Source organism: Eptatretus burgeri, chromosome 17, assembly GCF_056783735.1.
Source record: "Eptatretus burgeri isolate ZD-2024b chromosome 17, Ebu_testis_v1, whole genome shotgun sequence".
In the NCBI taxonomy this organism is placed as follows: domain Eukaryota; kingdom Metazoa; phylum Chordata; class Myxini; order Myxiniformes; family Myxinidae; genus Eptatretus; species Eptatretus burgeri.
The window spans coordinates 37199273-37224449 of NC_140977.1; the positions used below are offsets into that span (position 1 = coordinate 37199273).

The 25177-nt window shown below is 41.8% G+C and overlaps 2 protein-coding genes across 11 annotated transcripts in view; both read left to right on the forward strand.

The window, feature by feature from the left end:
• TRAP1 (TNF receptor associated protein 1) overlaps positions 1-1259 on the forward strand; it is a 29295-nt gene extending 28036 nt beyond the window's left edge. For both annotated transcript variants that reach the window (XM_085860788.1, XM_085860789.1), the window contains exon 18: positions 1010-1259. In XM_085860788.1, the coding sequence (XP_085716914.1) occupies positions 1010-1108 (99 nt within the window). In that variant the 3' untranslated portion in view covers positions 1109-1259. The remainder of the gene's footprint in view (positions 1-1009) is intronic.
• An 11999-nt stretch (positions 1260-13258) lies between these two features.
• LOC147009777 (uncharacterized) lies at positions 13259-24700 on the forward strand. Of its 9 annotated transcripts, none has more exons than XM_085860800.1 (6): positions 13260-13459; positions 13714-13968; positions 17739-17798; positions 18550-18813; positions 22167-22220; positions 23303-24699. In XM_085860800.1, exons 2-6 carry the CDS (start codon positions 13812-13814, stop codon positions 24619-24621), a joined length of 1854 nt encoding a protein of 617 aa, XP_085716926.1. In that variant the 5' UTR covers positions 13260-13459; positions 13714-13811; the 3' UTR covers positions 24622-24699. The 9 variants fall into 9 exon arrangements, with proteins under 9 accessions (XP_085716925.1, XP_085716926.1, XP_085716930.1 ...); XM_085860804.1 differs by having other exon boundaries at positions 13714-13926; positions 17742-17798; XM_085860802.1 differs by having other exon boundaries at positions 13826-13968.
• The last annotated feature ends 477 nt before the right edge of the window (positions 24701-25177 follow it).

The following is a 25177-nucleotide window of genomic DNA, read 5'->3' on the forward strand; positions in this document are numbered from 1 at the left end:
CACACCCTTCAAGCAATGAACACAAACCCCAATGAGGAATCGGCGAGATAGCTCAATGGCTAGTGGATAAGTAATTGAGCTACCTACTCCATTGCCACCTTTTTGTTGTTGCACCTTTGTGCATTGCTTTGTAGTTTGCTAATGAAAGCTACATCTCTTGGTTGAACGTTCGTTAAGAGCCTTTTTCCCACGCAAATACTTCAGTTGGCTTTTGCCGCCGAACTAGCAAAGATAGACTTTCATCCATCGGCTTGGCGAAGCACCAAAATGTATGTTTGAAAATCGAATGTAGTAAGGGGCACATGATGTTCGACTGATGCAGGTATCGCAAAATGGATGAAATCTGAACCACAGGGATATCGGATAGGGGAACCACAGGCATATCGTACTTCATGACAGAAGGCACTGTGATCTGACATTGTGACCACAGAGTGGTCTTCATGTGTGATTCGCAGTAGGACACATTTATCAACCATTAATATACCCACTGGGAAAGAATCTTGGGATAGGGATGTGGGGTGACAATGAGGGACTATGAGATCCAGGTGCAGGTGTCCAGTAATGAGGGAGTAGAAAATGAAGCAGGTTGGGTATTCTTGATGGTGTGTGACTGCGAGACTTGCAGCGTCACTTTTGTTGCTGTGCTTCCGTTTTTATTTGCCATTTCATGACCTCTGCATCATTTGGACAGCTTGGTTAAAGAAGGACAAAGTGAAGGTAATCAATTTGAAAAATGAAACATTTTTTAAAAATTGATAAAGGGAATGTGGAATAAAGATCAAAAGATAGATTCTGAGTTGGTAAGATGATTCTGAAGGCAGAGTATATGTGAGGAAGACGTTTCCGATGTTGGACAGGTGTGCAGCCGACCAGACTTTAATTGATGGTCGATTGGACATTTACGTTGTTGATGTGATCTAAGGACATAGTCTTACCTTCTCAATTGTACAAAATGTCATGTGTAACCTGGTTTCTAAATGCAATATCCTCATTTCTCATCTGCTTTCAGATTTGTGACAACGCCATGATGGCTGCCGGTTTGACTGAAGACCCTCGACCAATGGTGTCACGTCTTAATGAGCTCCTTACACAGGCTTTTAAGGACTGATGAAGTGCATTTCACTATTGTCATCTTCTTAACTCCCGCACCCCACGTCCAACTTTCCCTCCTCTTCCCCCCCGAATGCAACTTGTATTTGCTCAATCTCTGAATTCTGGTGTTTCTTCATTTACGCCTGAATGAATATCTCGAAACATAAGATTTGTTTTCACACTTTTTATGCCTCCACAACGGAAGAGTGTGTTTTCGAATTGTCCGTCCATCTGTGCAGAGGAGATCTTCATTACTGCGATAACTTGTGAACCGCTGAAGGTATTTTGACCAAACTTAGTACGAGTATGTACTATAATGCAAAGATGAAGTAATTCGATTTTGGATTTGACAGGCCAAAGGTCATGAGCCATTTGAAAATCATTTTGCAGATCATAACTCAAGTTGGAAGCATGTGACCTTTTCTCACTCTCACACCCTCTCTCATGTGATCTTTAACTGAGATCAGACATAATGGTGGGTTGATGTATAATGCGGGTGGAGGCATATCCATTGATGCAGTCACATCAAGTTCCATTTTCTCGTTCCTTTTCAATGCAATCTTTAATTTGTCTGACTTGAGTGTATACACCCAAACACACTCTGTTTGTGTTTGTCACAAATCCAGTTTGTACGTGAACATGAAGACAGCAAGTCAGAAAGAGTATCCATAACCCATCTTGCAAAAAAAAAATTGAAAGACAGGTGTAAATAGAAGATGTCACACATGAAACCAAAACAGCAACGACTACAGCCCCGACGATTGCAAAAGACAAAAACAAATATACACCGACAACTGGGAGAATGATAAAACAGCAGGAAGCCATTAAAAAACAGAAAGAAGAGTTGAACCGATTGGGCATTGACAAAAAAGACCCATTGGAATGGCTAAGAAGAGGTCAGCTCAATTGGGATGGAGAACAAATCATTGTAAAATGCTCCAGACCAAGGACATTACATGAATGGCTTTAAGAAAATGGTGGGACTGAGCCAATCGGACAACTGTAGATTTTTCAAGGTAGAAACAGTAAGCACGAGCCACCTCCTATTGGGATGTAAAAAAAACTCATGTCACAACGGCTATACACACAAAGGTACAACAAGGTATGTGGAGTAATCCACTGGCACATCTGCATAAATTTCAATATCCCAGTTCCAGAAAACTCATGGAAACATGAAGCAAAAGCAATCACTGAAAACAAATGAGGAAGTAATGCTCATGTATGACCTGATGATCCCATCGAGCGTGACATCGAAAACAAAGCATTGTGACCGGATATAATACTGAGGTACAAAAAAGAAAATGAGACATTGTTAGTTGAGGTGTCAGAATCCAGCAATTTCTGGCCTAAACAACGTAGAAATCAAGAAAATAACCAAATATTAAGATCTCAAAAATGAAGTAAAAAGATCCTGCAAGCTGAAGAGTGCTGAAATTGTGCCAATGGCAATTGGAGCAACGGGGATGATGAAGAAGAACCTTGCAGAGATCTTAAAAAACATTCTGGGGAATATTATTACAAACGAACTGCAGATGCAGGCCGTCTGGGGCTCAGTGACGATCCTCAAAAGAGCCCTCGGAAGAAAACTGAGAAAAACACATCTTCACAGCTTGGTTTTTGAATCATGATCCTTACTGAAACAGAGGTGGATACTTCGAGACCTGGGAGGACTTCGTTCCACCTTTGAAACCCGCATATGGAGAAAAGAACCAACCACACATGCACACACACGCACGCACGCACACACACACACACACACACACACACACACACACACACACACACACACACACACACACACACACACACACACACACACACACACACTCTGATTCGGAAGACCTTTTGTGGGGAGAATCTGTCTGGAAAAGTGACTGTGCCATTCGGTGGATTTCCACTTATCTTATCACTAAGAGCTGTGGGATGGATGGAATCAAGGCCAAGAGACATCACATAATTTAATCATTTTCATTTCCTGTTCAGCAAACCACATCTGGAAGGCAAGTCAACTACCAGCGAAGTGTTTTGCTAATTTGAAGCTAAAATACTCACTATTTCAATGAAATCACGCGTTTTCGATTCAGAATAGTGATGCAGAACAAAACGTTGAGTCAGAAAATGTTTTTGTTTGGTTTAAAAAGCAGGTTTTAGGGTAATTTCAGCATTTTTGCGAATTTGAAGCAAAAATACTCACTATTTCAATGAAATCACACGTTTTCGCTTCAGAATAGTGATGCAGAACAAAAAGTTGAGTCAGACAATGCTTTTGTTTGGTTTAAAAAGCTTGTTTTGGGGGTAATTTGAGCATTTTTTGGCTCGAATTTGAAGCTAAAATACTCACTATTTCAATGAAATCACACGTTGTCGCTTCAGAATAGTGATGCAGAACAAAAAGTTGAGTCAGACAATGCTTTTGTTTGGTTTAAAAAGCTTATTTTAGGCTAATTTGGGCATTTTTGCGAATTTTAAGCTAAAATACTCACTATTTCAATGAAATCACGCATTTTCGCTTCAGAATAGTGATGCAGAACAAAACGTTGAGTCAGAAAATGTTTTTGTTTGGTTTAAAAAGCAGGTTTTAGGGTAATTTCAGCATTTTTGCGAATTTGAAGCAAAAATACTCACTATTTCAATGAAATCACACGTTTTCGCGTCAGAATTGTGATGCAGAACAAAAAGTTGAGTCAGAAAATGTTTTTGTTTGGTTTAAAAAGCTTGTTTTTCGGCTAATTTGAGCATTTATCGAATTTGAAGCTAAAATACTCACTATTTCAATGAAATCACACGTTTTCACTTCAGAATGGTGATGCAGAACAAAACGTTGAGTCAGAAAATGTTTTTGTTTGGTTTAAAAAGCAGGTTTTAGGGTAATTTCAGCATTTATCGAATTTGAAGCTAAAATACTCACTATTTCAATGAAATCACACGTTTTCGCGTCAGAATTGTGATGCAGAACAAAAAGTTGAGTCAGAAAATGTTTTTGTTTGGTTTAAAAAGCTTGTTTTTCGGCTAATTTGAGCATTTATCGAATTTGAAGCTAAAATACTCACTATTTCAATGAAATCACACGTTTTCACTTCAGAATGGTGATGCAGAACAAAACGTTGAGTCAGACAATGCTTTTGTTTGGTTTAAAAAGCTTGTTTGAGGCTACTTTGAGCATTTTTGGGAATTTGAAGCTAAAATACTCACTATTTCAATAAAATCACTCGTTTTCGCTTCAGAATAGTGATGTAGAACAAAAAGTTGAGGCGGACAATGCTTTTGTTTGGTGAAAAAAGCTTGTTTTAGGGTAATTTGAGCATTTTTGGGAATTTGAAGCTAAAATACTCACTATTTCAATAAAATCACTCGTTTTTGCTTCAGAATAGTGATGTAGAACAAAAAGTTGAGTCGGACAATGCTTTTGTTTGGTGAAAAAAGCTTGTTTTAGGCCAATTTGAGCATTTTTGCGTTTACAAGTTCTTTCTGTGAAATGCAGCGTTTTGCGAATTTGAAACTTACAGAGATTGTTTGTATGTATGTGTGTATAAAATCTGATCAAAATTCGTCCAAGGTCAAGGCCATGCAAAACATGTAGAACACCCATTAGCCAGCAATTCGAAAATGTATCACCTAAATTTGTTATGCACAACATTCCATCATGATAGGTTGTCAAGTTTTCCAAATTACCAAATTTGATTTATATAAAATGGCATTTGCTAAAAAAAATTTATTCTGCTTAAAACTAAACCAAACTTTCACAACAATATAGCTGAAATACTGCTGATGCAGCATTTGGCACGAATCAATACATCCTGCTAAATATAATAAATCCTGATTCACCACAAAAATGATTCTCTTGTTGGAAACAAAGATTTATTAATAACTAAAACAAGGGATTAAAATAGGCACTCGTAAACATACAAGTAAAAAAAACAAGCTCAAATGAGCTAAGATCCTCATCCTCTTAATGATGACGTCATAAAAACGAATATGACATCATTGTGATGTATCAGGTTTGCGATGAATTATCTGTGCTAATGCCCGGCTTGATTCCCGCAAACAAAATTCAAACAGCTTGCCTAGTTTCGGAGATAATGGTATAGGCGATTTCCACTAGCGGCGATATTATGACGTCAACTTTTACTGGTATTACTTTTTTATGTAATTTGATATTATGACGTCAACTTTTTTACTTCCAAGAGGATCTAAATCCTCCACGAGGATCTAAAAACATGAAGGAGACAATAGGAAAACCATGCGAGTGCAAACCATTATTTACCACTCCAGTTTCCAGGATGAGCAGCGGAAGTGTGTGATGGCATCACACCATCCCTTTACTGTTCCGTTTGTGAACCGGAGACTCCTGTACAAATGTGCAGATCATTCGACCAAATGAATACGTGATGGCTCAGTACCATCCTTTTTGCCGATGATGTGCACATTTGTGCAAAATTTAACAATGGGAAGGGCACTTGGTAGAGCGCATACATCCACCACGTAATACCTGATCCACGAGAACGTATCGGGCCCAACACATTTTTGAAATATCATGCTGTACAGTACTATGTCGTCTTTGGCCTGATCTCTCAATGGTGAAGAATCACTTCAAAAATTAAATAATTCTCGAATCCAGATCCGGATTCAGATCTTCACCAAAATTGAATCAATTCTTCCTTGTCACGCCCAACATGTCCACCCAGTTTCATCCGAATCCGTCCACAACTTTATGAGATGTCGTGCTATATATCGGTTTGGCCCAATCAATGGTGAAGAATCACTTAAAAAATTAAATAATTCTCGAATTCGGATCCGGATTCAGATCTTCACCAAAATCGAATCAATTCTTCCTTGTCACACACAACATGTCCACCCAGTTTCATCAGAATCCGTCCACAACTTTTTGAGATGTCATGCTATATATCGGTTTCGCCTTGTCTCTCAATGGTGAAGATTCACTTAAATTATCAGATCTGGATGCGGATCTTCACCAAAATTGAATAAATTCTTCCTTGTCACACACCCAACATGTCCAACAGTTTGATCTGAATCCGTCCGCAACTTTTTGAGATATCGTGCTATATATCGTTTTGGCCCTATCTCTCAATGGTGAAGAATCACTTTTAAAATTCTAGAAGTCGGATCCGGATCTTCACCAAAATCTAAACAGTTCGTCCTTGTCACACACCCAATCTGTCCACAAAATTTAATCCGGATTTGTCCACAACTTTTGAGATATCCTGCACACAAACAAAAAAAATGAAATTGCTCGTTGAGCAAGGAATTGCCGGAATAACTTTGTCATATCTCCATGATCTCTGAAAAAACAAAAACCTGGAGTTTGATCTTTCAAGGTCACCAGATTTGCCTTGACCTCTGAAAATTTGCATTTGTTAATCATTAGGGAACTTTGTTTCCATGGTAACCGGAAGTGGCTGAACCAAATTTCACCATTTTTGGCATATAATAGGACACTCATACCAAGATACCACGTGCCAAATTGGAAGTCAATCGGGATCGAAATGGCGTTTTTATCGCAATTTGAAATTATTGACCCGACCTCCCTGACATTCGACCCCTGACCGCTAAGAAGGGTGTTGGTGTGACACCCCAATGAGACATAAGGTTGGATGCAGTATTGGAAGATGCACATTTTGGATTTAGTTTGAAGTCGATAGGACCATTTTAGCGGACGTTATTGCGAAAATAAGAATTTCGGTTTTTCGATGACCTTGACCTTAACCTTGACCTTTGACCTAGATTCACCAAAAACGACAAGTGTCTAAGTTGGACCATGGCCGATGTCTCTACCCAGTTTGGCCATTATCGCTGAAACGGTGTGGCTGCTACAGGGTAAACAAACACACAAACAAACAGAAAGACAGACAGACAGACACAGAAAGGGGTGAAAACCTCACCTCCTTCACCTTCGGTGGTAGAGGTAATTACTCATCCAATTTGATACAATGATGTGTATAATATTTTTTTTCAATGCATAAAATCCCGTCTACAACACGGCACTTCCTTCACCCTTCCTCTTCTCAAATTTCGGGCTTATTTGAAGCTTTGCAGCGATGACCTTTTCGATGTCCTCCTTCTCATGGTGCAAGGTGCAAATTCTTTACAAGATCTGAGACAGAAATTGTCAGTGTGTGTGTGTGTGTGTGTGTGTGTGTGTGTGTGTGTGTGTGTGTGTGTGTGTGTGTGTGTGTGTGTACATGAATATTCATGAGGTGTCCTTCAAAATACCATGGAAACCATTCAATTACAGCATGAAAAAGTCTGAATCAAGGGAACTCTGGTTAGTAGGATGAACAGACAATGCCAGGAAGCAAGATGGAGAATGGTATAAAGAAAAAAACAAAAGGATAAATAATGCGAAAGTACTCGTATGTTACCTGCTATGGCCAAGACCTTATTCTCATCCAACATGCCCTCGACTTCCATGTCTTTGAAGGTGTTTGACCGTCTACCTGTGTGAAACTTATTCACAGGTACAAACAGCTTGACACATTTTATACCTTGTTGTTGTTGTTGTTGTTGTTGTTTTTTTCGGATCCACTCTGCTCCTGTGCTGCAGATTTTGGGATTTGGCCTCGACGTCATACCCTCGGTCGACCAATGAAGAAAGAAATACCCCGATCGTGGAACAAAACCGGTTTACAATCATTCCCTGTTTGATTTTGTGTATCCGTGAATATCTACAGTAACGGTTTACAATTCTCCCGACTCAAATTAAACCTTTTGTTTTTAACCATTAAATCACCAGTGCACTGGTGCTCATTTCGCCGACCTCAGAAGGATGACAGGCTGAGTCAACCCCCTGGTGTTAATTCAACGACGGTGGTATTGGGATAAAGATGTTTCGACAATTTACAAGACCCGAGAACTGGAATTCTAATACCTGGCCATCATTGTCGACCTCGTAATGAAACACCTTGCGTATGTGAGCGCTCGGGGGTGACAGGGTTGATCATTGGATTGGAAGAGCGGAGACCGTGTGTTTGAGACTTTGGGTCTCGTCCAGAAAGCCGTCCATTTTATTCCTCAACGGATCGTCTCTCAGTCTCGGGTTGATTTGGCTGAAGCATTGACCTCGTTGGGCCACGGTCACAATATTCCATTCTCTCCAAGAAATCTGGCAAACTGTGAGTTACGAAAGGAAAAACAATCCCCTGAAATCAGCACATCAAAGTATTGTGGAAATGTGAGAAGAAAGGGCCGTTATTCCAAGAGCGGCCTTAAAATCAATACACCCTAACCCTCATCGCCACCATATTCCCCTCATGGCCACCTCTCCTCGCACTACCAATCTGGCAGTCTTCAGCGTGAGAGGAAAGGGCCGTTATACCAAGAGCGGCCTTAAAATCAATACACCCTAACCCTCATCGCCGCCATCTTCCCCTCATGGCCACCTCTCCTCGCACTACCAATCTGGCAGCCTTCAGCGTGAGAGGAAAGGGCCGTTATACCAAGAGCTTTTGAATCAATAACCGATTACATTTTTATAAGCATCAAGTAATGTATATATTACTAAAACTCTCATCTTGTATGTATGTATGTATGTATGTATGTATATATGTATATATGTGTATGTTCCCGAAATACAGCCAAAACAATACACGATAGCGCAAAAAATTTCAGCCCACCTTACTCACCATTCTCCTGCGGTGTGCAGTATCAAGTTTCGTTCAAATCGGGCAACGAAAAAAATGATTAAAAAATCAATTCCTGATTCAGTCAAGTTCTCTTCGGGATAATTTGATCATTGCAAATAACCTAAGCGGTATAGTTCGCTGGAGCTGTCTTTTAAAAAAAAAAAATTTGAAATGATTTTTTTTTATCAACCGCTCACAACGGGAACCCAACGGGTTCACGGGTCGTCGAGTCGTCACTGTAACTCATGGACTGGTGTTTGTGTGTTTGTTTGTTGGGCTGCTGCTCCTACAGTTCTGGGCCAATTACATCCAGACGTGCTACATCGGATCAGCATGACCCCACTCAATGTATAGAGGTGTTTTTATCTTTGCCGGTGATGTTGGAGGGTGAAAGGAGGAACGCTAATTCTCCATGTGAATGTGTATCGTGTTGCGCCCCCCTGCAGGTGAGGGAGGGTACTACAAGTCTGTTACCATTGACAGTGCAAGATTCCTGTCCCCGCGTTTTCCAGTGAAGTGAGTTGTTTTGCTTATACACCGCCCAAATAGAGGTTAGCGTCAGAAAAATGCGTTGCAGGTTTGGAACAAGATCGCCCGGAGGGTGGGTACTCTGCTAATAATAACGTTACCGTTAATAACGACAAATACTCGTTAATAACGACAAGGGCACACTCGAAAGAGCGTGTACCTCCACCAAGCTTATTACTTTCCATTTTTTTTTATCCCACCATGGCAGATCTGGATTGGGACCTGAACTAAAATCGAATCGGCTTGTTCTTGTCACCGAACCAACTCATTCACCAAGTTTCGTTCGAATCCGTCCACAAGTTTTGGACAATTGGTGAGTTTGTGTTTAACAACCATGTGGTTTCTTCATTAAATGGCAGATTTTTGGGGGATTTTTGATATTTATGGCTCCAATAGCAACGGCATCTTTGCAATGTGATGGTGTCGTTTTAAAAAATCTCAAAGGTTCCATGTGTTTCAACAATGCCTGTTTGTTGTGCTTTTTACAAGTGTACAGGTTAACTGTTAAACCAAAAAAGGGACCATATTGCCCCACTCTCCCCTGCGGGTCAACTGTTAAACCAAAAAAGGGATCATCTTGCCCCACTCTCCCCGACGGGTCAACTGTTAAACCAAAAAAGGGATCATCTTGCCCCACTCTCCCCGACGGGTCAACTGTTAAACCAAAAAAGGGATCATCTTGCCCCACTCTCCCCGACGGGTCAACTGTTAAACCAAAAAAGGGATCATCTTGCCCCACTCTCCCCGACGGGTCAACTGTTAAACCAAAAAAGGGATCATCTTGCCCCACTCTCCCCGACGGGTCAACTGTTAAACCAAAAAAGGGACCATATTGCCCCACTCTCCCTTGCGGGTTAACTGTTAAACCAAAAAAGGGACCATATTGCCCCACTCTCCCTTGCGGGTTAACTGTTAAACCAAAAAAGGGACCATCTTGCCCCACTCTCCCCTGCGGGTTAACTGTTAAATCAAAAAAGGGACCATATTGCCCCACTCTCCCCTGCGGGTTAACTGTTAAACCAAAAAATGATTCAAAATCAAATGTTGTGCCACCGGGTGTGGAATTGAATTATGATTTTCGGATTGAAAACGATGCGCTGAATACGAATTTGAACTTCCACAAACGATATTCCATCCAACAAAACGCAGACATCCTCTCCTGTTGCAGCCAACATGTGGCCCAAAATGGAGTTCTTTCATCCCCTCCTCCCTTCCAGGTTGGAGTTCCTCAAGGTAGCGTTCTGGGCCCTGTTCTTTTTCTGGTTTTCATCAATGATCTCTCTGACTCTCTGGAAAATCCTCTATATCTCTTTGCTGATAACTCCACCTTCTGCCGAACCATCTGTCATCCCTCAGACCAGCAAGCAGCAGCTTCTTTGCTCACTGCAGATCTGGATAAAATCACAACCTGGTCCAACACGTGGAACATGTCTTTCAATCCGGACAAATCTCACTCTCATTATGTCTCTCCAAAAGGACCATCTGGAAAACCCCCCATCTACTTTCTCAACAATCCTCTGGAAGAAGTCCTTTCTTTCAAGATTCTGGGTCTCACTATCTGCCATGACCTTTCCTGGGAAAGCCACATTTCAAACCTCGCCTCCAAAACCAGTCGCCGACTGGGAATCCTCCGTCGTGCAAAGTCCTTCCTCAGCCCACCTGAGCTCCTGACCACATACAAAGCTTTCATCCGCAGCCTGATTGAGTACTGCTCTCCCATCCGGGCTGGTGCTCCTGCCTCTCAACCTCCTCGACTTCACGCTCTGGAAACCAAGGCATTTCAGATCACAAATCACTGCTCACCTTCACTCTTTCATTCCTCTTTTTCCCCGCCTTTGGAACAAACTCCCTCACTCTGTTCAATCCCATTCTTCCCTCCACGCCTTCAAAACAACTGTTCATCACCACCTCTTATCGTCCCCCATCCAAATCCTCGATATTTTCTACCCCCGTTAATCCACCCCAAACCCACCTCCTTCAAATTCCCTGCTTTCCTTCCTGAACGTCCCTGTAGTGTCCATTTTGTATACCCCATGTCCCCCAACCCATCCCTCTTCCTTCCACAGATCTCCTACTGTCTCTGGTCCCCACTGTTTTGTGCTTCCCTCTCCCACCACTCTTGTCTCTTGTTCCCTCTGTGTGTTGGCACTGATACGAGCCTTGACATTGTATATTTTTTTTAATGAAGGAACAAATTGAAACTTGGCACATATAAAGTACGCCTCATGGGGAATGTAATTTTTTTTATGACGTCAGAGGTGCCTTCATTATTACGTCATGATTGCATATGTCGAACGCTACATCTGATCAGTATGAAAAGTTTTGAGGGTCATCTTGGGATAAAATAGTTCACAGAAAAATATTTGATGACATCATCGGTCACATGATTCGGCAGCCATATTGTTTAAAAATAATAAAGAAACCTTCAAAAAGCCTCTTCTCTGAAGTGGCTGAACAGATCGAGGCAAAACTTTACACGTGTGAACGCCTCTCCATGAGGAACAAAACGTTCACACATATGACATCATAGGTCACCTGGTTTGGCAGCCATATTGGATTTACCCTAAAACCTATAAAAAAAAAATCTTTTCCAGCATGGCTGAACAGATCGAGGGGAAACTTTACAAAAATGTTTCCCAAGCCTTGGAAATACCAGGGTATTCACGAATAATTGATGTCACATGGTCTGGCACCAATGTTGGATTTAGCGAAAATCTTTAAAAAAAATTCTTTCTCTCGAACCGCTTATTCAGTCGACGTGGAACTTCACACTTATGATCTCATAGTGATGGGGAATATATGTTTTCAACATGATTGGACGCACATGGTCTGGCAACCAGAATATATATTTTTTTGATCTGGGTTATTTTTGAATTTTTTAAAATGTTTTTTTGAATGAGGCTCACTTGGCTGTGTCTGGATGTGTTTGAGAGTAGAGGAGTAGGAGATGAAATGTGAATCCTATCCAGGTTCCTCCCGATGACTTCATCTGTTTTTTTTACTTGTTTGAGTTCGTTCTGATGACTCCAATGCAAGACTGTACCTATTTGGTCTTCCATTTGATTGGAATTGAATTTATTTCAATCCCATTCTAAATTCAATTGAATAATAATGAACGTCATGGGTCAGGGTCAGATGTCCGATCAAAGCGGAACGTATCGGTACCCGGTCATCACTACCAGCAGTTATAAATTGGCAATTCTAGTTATGTCTCTTATTAATTACGTAACACACCAGTACACAAACACTACACAAAACTACACAAAAGTCCTGGCGAGGGTCTGCAATCTCTGATTGCTCTTTTTCTTTTTGCATATTTTTCAGCTATGCCAACCCACTATATGGAACATCTATCGGATCGGATATACATGTTAGGTGTCTCAGAATTATGTTATCCCATTTTTGTGTTGTGTTTGTCACCCAGAAACTATGGTCGATGTCTGTCATTCCATTTCAAAATGCTAAGATGTTGCTCGTAGTCACATTGAGCATTTGTCCTAATAAATTTGATATTCTGCATTCCTCATGCAAAGATGTTCCAGTCTCGAATGACTTTTTGGCCAGTTTATAGCTTAGCAAAATGGGGTGACATAATTATGAGATGTCCTGAATATCTGTATGTATGGTTAAGATGAGGTAAGGGGAGGAGAACGGATGCAGAAAATAGAATAAGACTGTTTAATAATGGGGATTCCTTTCATTTCACATACAGGTGTATAGTAGTCTACAAATTACTGGATTTTGAAGGTATATAATTGATATTAATGTGGGTGATACATTTTTACTGCATTCCATCTTTGATGTTGCTATTTAACGTGACACGTTTTCCGCGTTGTATGTCGGCCATGTTGCAGTAGGTCGCAACATCATGTTTTTTTTTTTTGTCAGATCAAAATGATTTGCCTGTAATTTGATTAATCGCATAGCCTGATTGGTGTATATTAATTTCGGCGTTTTTATATTTTTTCCAGTGAAATTTTATATGAAGAGACCGAGAAAAAAAAAAAGAAAAAAAAAAAGAAGAAAAATTCTGCCGGAAGGCCTCGCCGAATGTTTGTTCGCAGTGTCGGTCCTGCTCGTTTTACAGTTTGCGTTTTCACGTCTCCAAATCCTTTCATTGAATCTCCCCGTTTCCCCGGATCGCCTTTGTATTCGCACGATGCAGTCACGAAAGCTCCATGAGCAGCGGTCCGATTCAGGTAAATACCGTTGACATTGCAACGTTTGGTTAATTCCTTAATTCCATTGATAGTTTGATGTGATTAAAAAAAAGTATTTATGAACCGGTAAATGTGCTTTAGTTTTTATTAAATTATTTTTTCGCTCAAATGACGCTCTTCACGTCGGGTTTTCCCGCCAAACGTCGTCACAATCGGAATCGATCTGTGTCTTGTGTTGGTGAGACGAATCTTTTTCAAGAATACCGTTTAAATGCACGATTTATATCACTTAGAAGAAGTGCCGCAACTGCAGAAGAATTCGACATCGACGGAAACGTGTATTTTGTCGATGTACACCGTGCAATGTCGCCAAACTTGTTGTCGACACTGAATGTGTACGTGCAGCATGATGGAAGCAGGACGACAAGATGCTTCGAGCAGCAACGCCGTCTGTCTGCAGGAGTCGCGGCAATTGCTCGACAGATTATTTGGAAGCAATAATTCCAGTAAGGAACGAGTGCACTCGCCCGTAACCCGATGGACACCACGTAATGATCTCCACTGTCACGTACAAACCAAGCACATTATTCCTCCTCATTCATTCATCACATTCACGCTCAGCTAAGGATGCAAAAAAGACAAAATGACGCACACATACCCTAATTGTCTATACAATGTATACATATACTGTTGTGGGCCGGGATTCGGTGGCGATAAACGACCACGAGGTGGAACAGTAGAGCCGTCTCCCATCGGAACACCTGGAATTAAAAGGTCGTTACTCCGGAGTCGACGGGCCACTTTAAGGACCGTGATCGCCAATGCTCTGACGGCGTGGGGTAGGGTAAATGTTAGCCAAATTTCAATATACCTAAGTACCCACGTCGTCAAATTACCGGGGAAATCACCCCCTCGGCCGACTCTGTCCGAACCGAGTCGCAGGTACCGACACGGATCCGGCGTAACCGAGCGGAGTTACCAGATCCGCGCCGGTCCCAAATGACAACTTACGGCACCAACGGCCTCACTAATTCTCAATACGCACCGTGCCGGGTCAATGGGAGAAAGCACAGAAAACGAGCTGGAACATTTAACAGGGGTTTATTACAAACAATAATCGGGGAGGGGAGCACACAAAGAACAGAGTTATCAGAATAAGGGAAATGCAGGCAATTTACAATGAGTGAAAAGCACTTAACAGTTCGACTTAAAAGACTGGCGCCACACACACACACACCCACACCCAAATAAATGGTGGCCGCGGCCTTTATTGGGCCCTATCCTTGCACCTGTCCGCCTCGTGCGGTCTGGTCGAGCTTGTCCGGTGGCGGGACTCGAACCCGCCGCCAACGCAGCACCAAGCACCAGGGACCAGGAACGACGCAACGGACGAGGGGATGGACCAGACGAGCACCCGCGGTAGACGAGAACGCCAGCAGGCAAGACGAGGCTTCTTCTCTCCCTCCTTCTTTCTTTTCGACCGGGCGAACGAACCTTATCGACGGCTCGCCACCTCTTCTTATCCTTCCCCTCCCCCGGGGGTCGAGGGAAACGCTCTGAGGGACTAGCCTCCGGATTGGACGAGGGGTTGTCAGGCGACTCGTGGCCACCATTGATTGGACGAGCTCACGGTGGGCGTAGGGAACCTCACCCCTGTACGTGACACGTTGCACGTGGGCGATGGATGGCGATGGTGCGAAAATGAAGGATGAAGATTTAAAGATATTAAAAAAAACCCTGACTGTAAAAGTAACTCGTAGCGCACACATGTAATTAACCCATTAAACAGAAGGACGGGACCCTGACGATAAACACATACTTATCGAAATAACTAAGCTTCGGGACTGCTGTCTGTATGTGTGCAAATGGCTTCCAGATTCGTTTCAATACTTTATATGGACTTCAGAACAACCAGGCAAAGGTGTGATGCAGATGCTTTTTGGTGGTTGGACATTTCATGTTTGGAAAGAGGATGATTGCACATCATGAGGCAGAAAGACGAATGTCTGCTTTGGTTTGGGTTGAGCCAGGCGATTATCGGCAAGCTTCAATAAGGGCAAAATGTCTCTTCACGTGGTGTCTCCTCATTCCCCGGCACAAAGAGGAGAGCACAACGATTGCAAAGGATGAATTTAGATTTTAGATGGCATGCGAATTTGACACCCAACGCCCAAACCTACACCAACCCGATCCAATTTATCCCATTTATATCCCCGCTTAATGTTCCCTAATCTGAACCTCTTTACGCTTTTCTCCTCCTTTCCAATCCATTTTCAATTTATCCAAGCTTCTTTCCCTTCATCCAACACCCTTTTTTTTTGTCGTTAAACCCTAAGCTGATGAAAAAGCGATGACTCCTACGACTACTAACTGCATGCTCAGCTAAGAGGTGTAGTGCCCCCCCTCCCCATTGGGGGGGAAGGGGGGGTGTGGTTGGCCTTTTTGCATTTCGCTCCTTTGTGACGAGACGAACCACCCGAGGTTATGGCAGGAATTTGGAATGTTTTGGCCACTCGCCTACTTGGGATCTTTGATTGCTCGCCTACTCTTCACAAAGGACAATGTGGGATCTTTAACGCCCACAAACGAATGCTTGAAGACGAGGCACCTGCTTTAATGTCCATCCCAGGGATGGCACATACATTGATGCCTGTGAAACAACAGGATGACAGTTTATAGCTGGGTCTGGATTCGAACCCAGGCTAGACAGACAACTTGGCGGTGAGTGTGTGTACCTCAAGGCCATCCTGCCACCCCAAGTGCGATAGGGCGGCGGCGGCGGTGGTGGTGGTGGTGTAGGGGAGGGGGTTGTGGGATAAGTAATGTACTATCAATGAAGCAGAAGTTCGACACAGCAAGCATGGGAATGAGGAGAGCGAAAGGGTCTTCAAATTAGAGGGATATATCATGTGGGGTTAATTGTGGAAGAAAAGATAATGGGTTGAGGTGGAGAATTACGTAACATGGTGGTGCACCACCTGCCTGCAGCCCTTTAGGGAAGAGTGGGATTAAGCTGCTTCTGGAAGGAGAAACAAATCAGTCGGCCTGCATTTTGGGAGTTTTAAGCAAGAGGTGGATACTGTTTTCAGCTTTTCCATCTTGATCTAGTGTGGTTTTGAGGTTAGCTTTGACTATCCCAGTTGTAGTTACAAATGTTTTTAAAATGTTTGTTTTTTTTCTTCCCCCTAGCTGTCCACTACAAAAATGACCTTTTGAACATAACCCAAACTTTCCATGAATATAATTTTGTTATAAAACACATTCAAAAGATCTGAAATAATAGAAGCAGCATCATTTTTGCTGCTACTACTACTACGACTACTACTACTACTACTACTACTACTACTACTACTACTACTACTACTACTACTACTACTACTACTACTACTACTACTACTACTATTACTACTACCACTCCTTCAAAAGCCCCAATTATTTCCACATTGTGTAGTTGCTCTGAGAAACCTATGCTGCAAACCTCACAAACCAACTGGCCAGGCCTGACGTGCAATCGAACTTGGAAGAAATTTGTGATTTTATTTTATTTTTCATGGCACGGGTGATGACCCACTGCACCTTCGCATATAACACCGAGAGGTCTTTCATGACCACCAGCTCATGCTAGCAGATGGGATACCTGGCATAAAGACTATCCGGGGGACATTGAAATTTGTGATGCAATGCCAGGCCTGCAAAGCACCGATCCGACAGTTTATACTCGGGTCGGGAATGAAACCCAATCTTGTCAGCTCAAAGGCAAGTGTGCTACCCCAGCACCATGACGTTGGACAGCATCACTATAATACATAATAAATGCATTTTATAGCTCCACCAAATACGAACCTCTTCACTGTGATGGTACGATGAACCTTGTCCCACACGAGCTATTGTCACAGGGATCCTGACCAACTGGATGCGTTTGCTACACACCCTTCTGTCTGTGGTCCACCAAGAGGTCTGGAGAAGTAGTCAGGAAGATTTTGATCAAAAGAAAGGATAAACTTCTCGACTGAGAAAGACTGCACAAAGCAGGTGTCTGCCGTCTGCACATAGACTGATGTTTATCCTTTCTTTTACCATTAAGCCTTTCTCTGAGATATGTTGCCTCGCCACAGCAACAAAGCAACCATTTTCGTCCTATCCTGTGTGAATGCGTGCGTACGCACGTTACACACACACACACACACACACACACACACACACACACACACACACACACACACACACACACACACACACACACACACACACACACACACACACACGTCAAATCTGTGTTAAAACTTGCATTACTCTTCCCTTTATTCTTTAATCACAGCAGCCATGCGAAGCACTATGAAACTGGATCCAGATTATGTGGACTCTGTCATTGTGAAAGGTAAGGTCGGCCTTTTTGCTCGAGTATTCACTAAAACTAAGACTAAGACTATAACTTCAAGTTTTCCATCTTCTTCCAAAGGTGTCTTGTATGTGCACACTTTTAGAACACGTCGTCGGATCATGAAGTCTCGGAGCATTTCTGTTGAGATTTGGGTGTGCTGTCATGATGGGATGACTGCCTAGGTTACACATCTTGACTCTCACTCCCTGACAGTGAAAGGAAAAAGAAGAATAAGAAGAATGGTTCAGAATTGTTGATGGAAACGATTTAGCTGACACGCACAAGGCACATATGAATTGTGCACGTGTCAGATAAGTTTTGAGGGATGATGATTGTGACTAAACATATGCAATGTTGGTGTTTGCTCCGATATATTTTGTGTGAACGCCCCATTGCATAAACCTGCATGATGTTTCATTTGGCGATTGGGATTGTTATTGTATGTCAAATACATCTACACTTACGGAAGAGCGAGAGCTTGGCTCATGCTTTTATTGTTTCTTGGCTGAGACGGATGTTGTATTTGAGATTGAGCGATGTCGCCTGATTTACCACGGCATGAGCCGCAAGTCGGATTCTTTGTGATGCTTAAAACGTATTTTGAGATGAAATGCACTTTCGGTACTTATTCTCACTGTTAACTCAAAAAATCGTTTTGCGGTAGATTTGTCGTTCGACTTGTGGGGAAAATGTTTGATTTTGATTTGTAACCAGTATTCTTCTTTCACTCATGACGTGCTGAGTGCAGAAAAGGAAAAGGCAAGTGCCATTGATAATTATGCATCGAGCAAGGGAGATGCAACGGCTTCAAACCAGACCGCCAAAGATCTTCGGATGGGAGTGAAGTGGGAGAACCTGCAAGAAGAAGAAGAACAAGAAGATTATGATTGTGAAGAAGAAGAAGAAGAAGAAGAAGAAGATGGTGATTATGATGAAGAAAAAGAACAGCAGTTGGAGGGAGACTTGAAACAGGAAGAGGAGCATGACAAAGATGGTTTTGACACTACAGCAGGTAAGCAAGACAAAGGAAAACTTATCATCATCCTCTTGCTTTGAAGAAGTGCTTATACCCAAAAAGTTGCTTCACATTCTCTCTCATGTTGGTTAACATATTATCTCTCTCAACATTTGGTTGATAAAATTCATTCTCCTAAGAAAGAGCCTGAAATATCTTTAGTGCAATTGTTTCTATTGGTTTTGTATGCTTGGAAAAGTTTGAAATAGTGGAAAAAGAGCTAGTAATTAATATTTGTGTAATGGCTGACAAAATTAAAAGTCAAAATATTGGATGTTTCAAAAATAAAAAACAGACTTGAGACTATTGTAATATGCCTGGTGTTGGTTTAACAATTAAGGGGGTTTGCTTAAGGTCTTAGGGGCTTGAGTTTGAGCCCCTATTGTGCCGTTAAATAACACCAGGTGGATTGCCTCAGCCTGTCATTTGTCTGGGCTCGGAAAAATTAATACCAGCTTACTGGCAGCAGGGGGCACTGCATCAGCGGCACAGCCATGCCCTCAGCAATGATGCAACCAGCAGTCACAGACTGCATACAAACTAATAATAACCATTGCTATTGTCCCGAGGTTGTGCAGGATCGGTGTGGTCTCCAAGTAGCTTTTGGACATTGGTATTTACTGGGTTTTTTTTCTACTTCTCGGCTCTATTGTTTGGATGTATGGTAAAGGCCTCAGTGATGCACTCTTAACTTTTTTTTTTTGTGAATACAAGATTAAATATGCTGAATGTGTGGATATATTTTATGCAGGAGAACAGTCTGCTGCAAAAATACCAGATGAAGGACTAGCCATTTTTTGATGCCCAAATATATCTGAATTTCCCTCTCCTGCCAAGCGAGAAGGGACCGGGCGAGCTTCGCAATTCTGCTTTGCCATCGCCGAGAGAAGGTAGACGTCTCACATGACTCGACCTTCAACCCCAGAGATGGTCACTATGAAAGCTGCAGTGAGCCCAAAAAAAAAATAAACGTTTTTCAAAATATTCCACCAAATCGTGGATCTCTTGAGTGAAATTTCACACAGCTTGTGCACCGTACAATGGACTTGGCTAATCATCACACAATTAGGGTTTTTATTACTGTTATTAGTATTGTTTTTTTTTTTGTATACACCGTTGAAGTTCGTATGAGAGCTAACACAAAGAACATACAACAAGGGGAGCAGGAGACAAGAGGGGCAGGAGAGGGAAGTTGTTACAACTACTGTGACTGAAAGGCCTTTCACTTAAGATCTCAGGTGCTCTCGAATCAACAAAATCAGATGTAAACCACCCCTGCCCCTCCTCCCCCCCCAAAAAAAGTTTTACTTTTGAGAGCGAGTATAAAGAGCACTCTTCTTCGTTTCCAACTCCGATCCTCACCAATGACTAAGTCCTCTTACGAGAACTTCCACAATCCAAGTCGAGTATCCATCAGTGAAGATCGGTTCAGTAAACAACTACATGTGAGGCTCATTAATAGTCCAAATTAATTGTTTTTTTCCTCTGAACAGAACAAAGGAACATCTTTACCTCATGGCAACCACACAAGGATACATTCTAAAAGTGTTCAAAACGGTTTTTCTTTTTCTACATCGATTGAAGGCTTGTAGATGAATTGCGCTCAGGACAAAAGTGTTTGTAAACATCGCTGTGCTTTTATTTGATTTGGAAGGACTGGTAGACAATGGACAAATAAAAATAGTATTTTAAACCTGGGTTCTCTAAATGTCATGAGCCATCAGTTCAGAAGGGAATGCTTGTCAGGCCAATCCACTTGGTGCAACACGTTGAGTTGATTGCATGCCTCCAATGTTTTGCGAATGTGCGACTCTGTGATTTTTTCAAGGCCTTAAGATTTCTTAACTTGAGAAAGGCTTGTAGCAAGGTATTATGTACACATTTAGGACACGGGGGACCAAAAAATGAAAGTCATTGTATGATTAAGTTTTGCATATCATTTGTTAGCCAACATCATGGGGATTCAGGATCTATTTGGGCAGAGCTTAATTCTTCCTCTTTCTATTGCTCTGACAGGGTCAAAGTTGGTTATCAATTATCTGTATCAAGGAACCTCTCATATCGTTCTAAAATTGGTCTGATGGCTTAGATATGTATTATACACTAATTGGAAACCACATATATGGAGAATATTTGGTTTACCTGATATTTGACCTTGAGCAAAGAGGTCAAGGTCATATGAAATTATCAAATTGATCAGTGTTCATTCAGGTCATAAATATATATGCACATAAACTTAACCATAGAAATAAATGCTGTGATGAACCAAACTAACATCTTAGGATTAAAAGTGCAGATTTCTTTAAAATGTTACGTACTTCCTAACGACCTTTGATGTTCTGTATACTGAACACAAACTGGCCTTTGGTATTGATTTTTATATCATAGGGCCATCTTGGTAAACTTATTCAATGGTTATAAAATCAAGCTTATAGCTACCAGTAATTTTGTAGCAGCTTGGTAAATGCAATTTGTTACGTACTTCCTAACATTTTTGACCCAATCATAGAAGTGAACCTAAAAACTGGTATGTAGTAATGATCCATGTTGAAACTTGCCATTTTAAATCATCACTTTATGCAGAAGTAAGTTGCTATTTAAGATGTTCTATCAGATGCATTTCAAATTTCTGGAATAAGATTTTGAAAGCTTCACTATGACTGGGGGAAATTTTTCAAAATCTGAGATGTTACACATTTGAAGGTGCCAAGATATGCAGAAGGTCATAAGAAATGTACTGTTTCAAGGAATTGTTCTATTCTTATGTATAATGTTATATATCAAACAAAAAATGCATTTTCAACCATTTTGGACAATATATACAATCATACATGTCACCCATTTCTAAAAAATGAGCTATAAAAATGGAAAAAATAGCTTGTGTTTGGATAAAAAAAAACATGCTTTGTAAGCAACTATATCCATGGGACGCATAGCAAAGTATACATTTTCTGAAAGCACAGACACTTGGGTATTATATAACATTAAGATTGTTTATCTTATTAAAACTGGGTTCAATTTCTAAGCTTTCTCCTCATTTAGGACCACAGTGTACACAATACCATGTATAAGCCGAAACAATCCAAATGATGAAGTGGCATGTCAGTGATTTCATCGTTTTGAAAGTATTTGTCACAGAGTGACATAACCATCTGGTACTGTTGTGTCGGAGTTTGAATCCATGCCAGACAAGCTTGCATCAACCAATAACGTGGTCATGGAACTGCCTATCTGACTCCCCCCCCCGCCCGCCCCCTTTCTCTCCCAAACGGACCAGTGAATGACATCATGGATGATGGTTTAAGGAAGTGAGATCACGATGATACCTATTTGTGTGCATTCATTTTCAGGGCTTCGTAAGGCTGTTAAAGTGGAGCCGGGATTCTGCGTGCCGACCAGGCAAGGTGTGCCACATTGGATGCTCACTGCTTGCTTGATATGGTTGACTTCATATTCGATCATCTTGGAAAGCTGACCTCACCGGTTACAATCCACCTTCGTTCATTTTTTAACTAACTGTATATCTGGAAGGGTCAACAAAGTTTAGCAACGCACGTTCGGCCACCCCATGCAGAGGCAATTTCTCCTTGCGAATATTCATGGAGTGATTGTCATCTTCGCTTGACATTTTCCCAGCGAAAAATAATGTGCCTGGCATGAATCCCTGGGGTGTTTTCCAGGGAATTTCAAATGCTTTGGTTTATCCTTCCTTAATTTTGGTGATTCACCCAGACAATTCAACATTCTCGAGGGGTGGGGGGGAAGGGACATTGAGTGCATAGTAGCCCATTGGGGATATCCCGATGAACACAATGTGAGTTCATTGGCTGCTGATGATACGTGGGGAGTATAACGTGGGTCAAAGGATTTGTATGCCTGTTGGCTTAATGGTTATGGTGGTGGGCTTGGGATCCTTGGGTCCTGAGTTCAAATCCTGTACCATTGAATTAATACCAGGTGGGGTTGACTCAGCCTGTCATCCTTTTGAGGTCAGCAAAATGAGTACCAGCTTGCTGGGATGATGGAGCCATTTGATTAGCCTGCGTCGGAGTGGTGACCATCCAGGATTTTGCCCAATAGCCCAGGAGACTGTTTCGGCAGCACCAACGCTCTGTATAGGGTATGGTCCCAATGGATTTATTTTTATTTTTTTGGGAAGGGTTTGAACATGGGTGAATCCCATGAGACGTATGCTCGAGCTTGAGGAGAACCCGAGGTGACTTGTGCGAAAACCCCAGTAACCTTAAGGCAGATCATCCAGGGTATTCTGGGACTTATCGGATTGGCGATTCGCCGACTTTAGCATTTGTTTTCTGAGCTTTCAATCACCATCTGAACATAATCTCCTTTTCTATGCTGGAACATAATTGCTGCTGTTTGATCCAAGAGTTTAACATTTGGGTTGAATCTTTGCAATCGCATGCTTAAATGTAAGCACAAGGCTTATTTTTAAACTCTTTCTTTTTTGTAAACCACACGTGTGCAGAGCTATTGGAACCTGAAGGCACGGGAATTCAAATGATGGAAGACCACTTTGCAGGATTACGAAGTAAAGATCATCTGATGCCAGAACCGGTGGAGCCAGTGATGTTGATCGCTGCTACTGGGCAATATGAACGGGCAAAGTCTGCTGTTTTTAAAAATTGTGCTGAAGATTCTGGAAAACCGAAAAAATTGAACTTCTGTTGCAATATCTGCGGTAAGATGTTTGGAGAACTCGCCAAGCTGCTGTGCCACGAGAAGGTCCACAGTGATGATAAGGCTTGGGTCTGCAAAGAGTGTGACAACAAAACCTTTTCATCACGCTTTGCTTATTTGCGTCATCTGCGCAACCATACCGGTGAACGAAACTTTGGTTGCGAGGAATGCGGAAAGACTTTCACCGATAAATCACACCTGACGCAGCACGTGCGCTTGCACACTGGAGATCGGCCGTTTGTTTGTGATATCTGTGGCCGAGACTTTGGACACCGCTCCCATCTATCCCTCCACGTTCGAAGCCACACAGGGGAGAAACCATTTGAGTGTCAGGATTGTGGAAAGGCCTTCAGGGACCGGTACACACTAGAGCGGCACTTTAGGTGCCACACTGGCGAGCGTCCTTACAGTTGTGATGAATGTGGCAAGGCTTTCGGTCACAAGTCATCTCTGACCCAGCACTTGCGATTTCATGCAGGGGAGAAGCCCTATGAATGCACGATTTGCGGCAAGGCCTTCGCCGACAAATCAACAAGTGATCGCCACAGGCGTTGCCATACAGGCGAACGACCATACAGTTGCCCAGACTGTGGCCGTGCATTTAGCCACAATTACAACCTGAAACAGCACGTGAGATTTCACACTGGAGAACGGCCATACGAATGCCAAGATTGTGGCAAGACGTTTAGCCGGAGGGGGCACCTCGTTTTACATCTGAGGTGTCACAGTGGTGAGTGCCCCTATGAGTGCGAGGAATGTGGAAAGAGCTTCAGCCAAAAGTTTAACCTGAAGCAGCACCAGAGGTGTCACGCGGGAGAGAGACCGCACAAATGTGAGGAGTGTGGGAAAGCATTTAGCCAGAAATCACATCTACTGCAGCACCTCCGTATACATTCTGGGGAGAAGCCATTTTCCTGTGAGCAGTGTGGCAAGGCATTCACCGTGAAGTCCTCACTGGTTGACCACCTGAGTAGCCATAGTGAAATAGGTGGTTTTAGCTGCGATGTGTGTGGGAAAATTTTCCGCCACAAGTCCAGTCTAAGGCAACACTTGAAGATCTGTAACAAGACCCGTGAGTCTGATCTGCTCAAAGGATCTGTGTTGTAATATTTTGTGGCTGAGAAATTTGGAGACTTATGGCTACTGTGTCTAAATGCAAGATATATATATATATATATATATATATATATATATATATATATATATATATATATATATATATATATATATACAAAAAAACACAAAACAAAAATATATATATATATATATATATATATATATATATATATATATATATATATATATATATATATATATATATATATATATATATATATATATATATATATATATATATATACAACACACGTTGTGTGTTGCTCAAAAGCCCTCGTGCCATTCTTTATAATTAGATTTGGTTTTCTTTGTTTACAAAGAAAATGTCCTCCTCAATGAAACTCTCATGCTGTCCCTTCTGCTCACGAACATCTTGGTCAACTGGGTGCTAACACAAAATTGGCTCGACATGTTTCGGATTTCTCGTTTGTTACAATTTCAAAGCTACAGTATTGGTATCAGGTATTTAATACCTCTCTCACTTTGTGAACTGAAGCCAAACATGTCATTATGCAAGCAAAGCCTTTCATCGATGTCCATTTGGGTA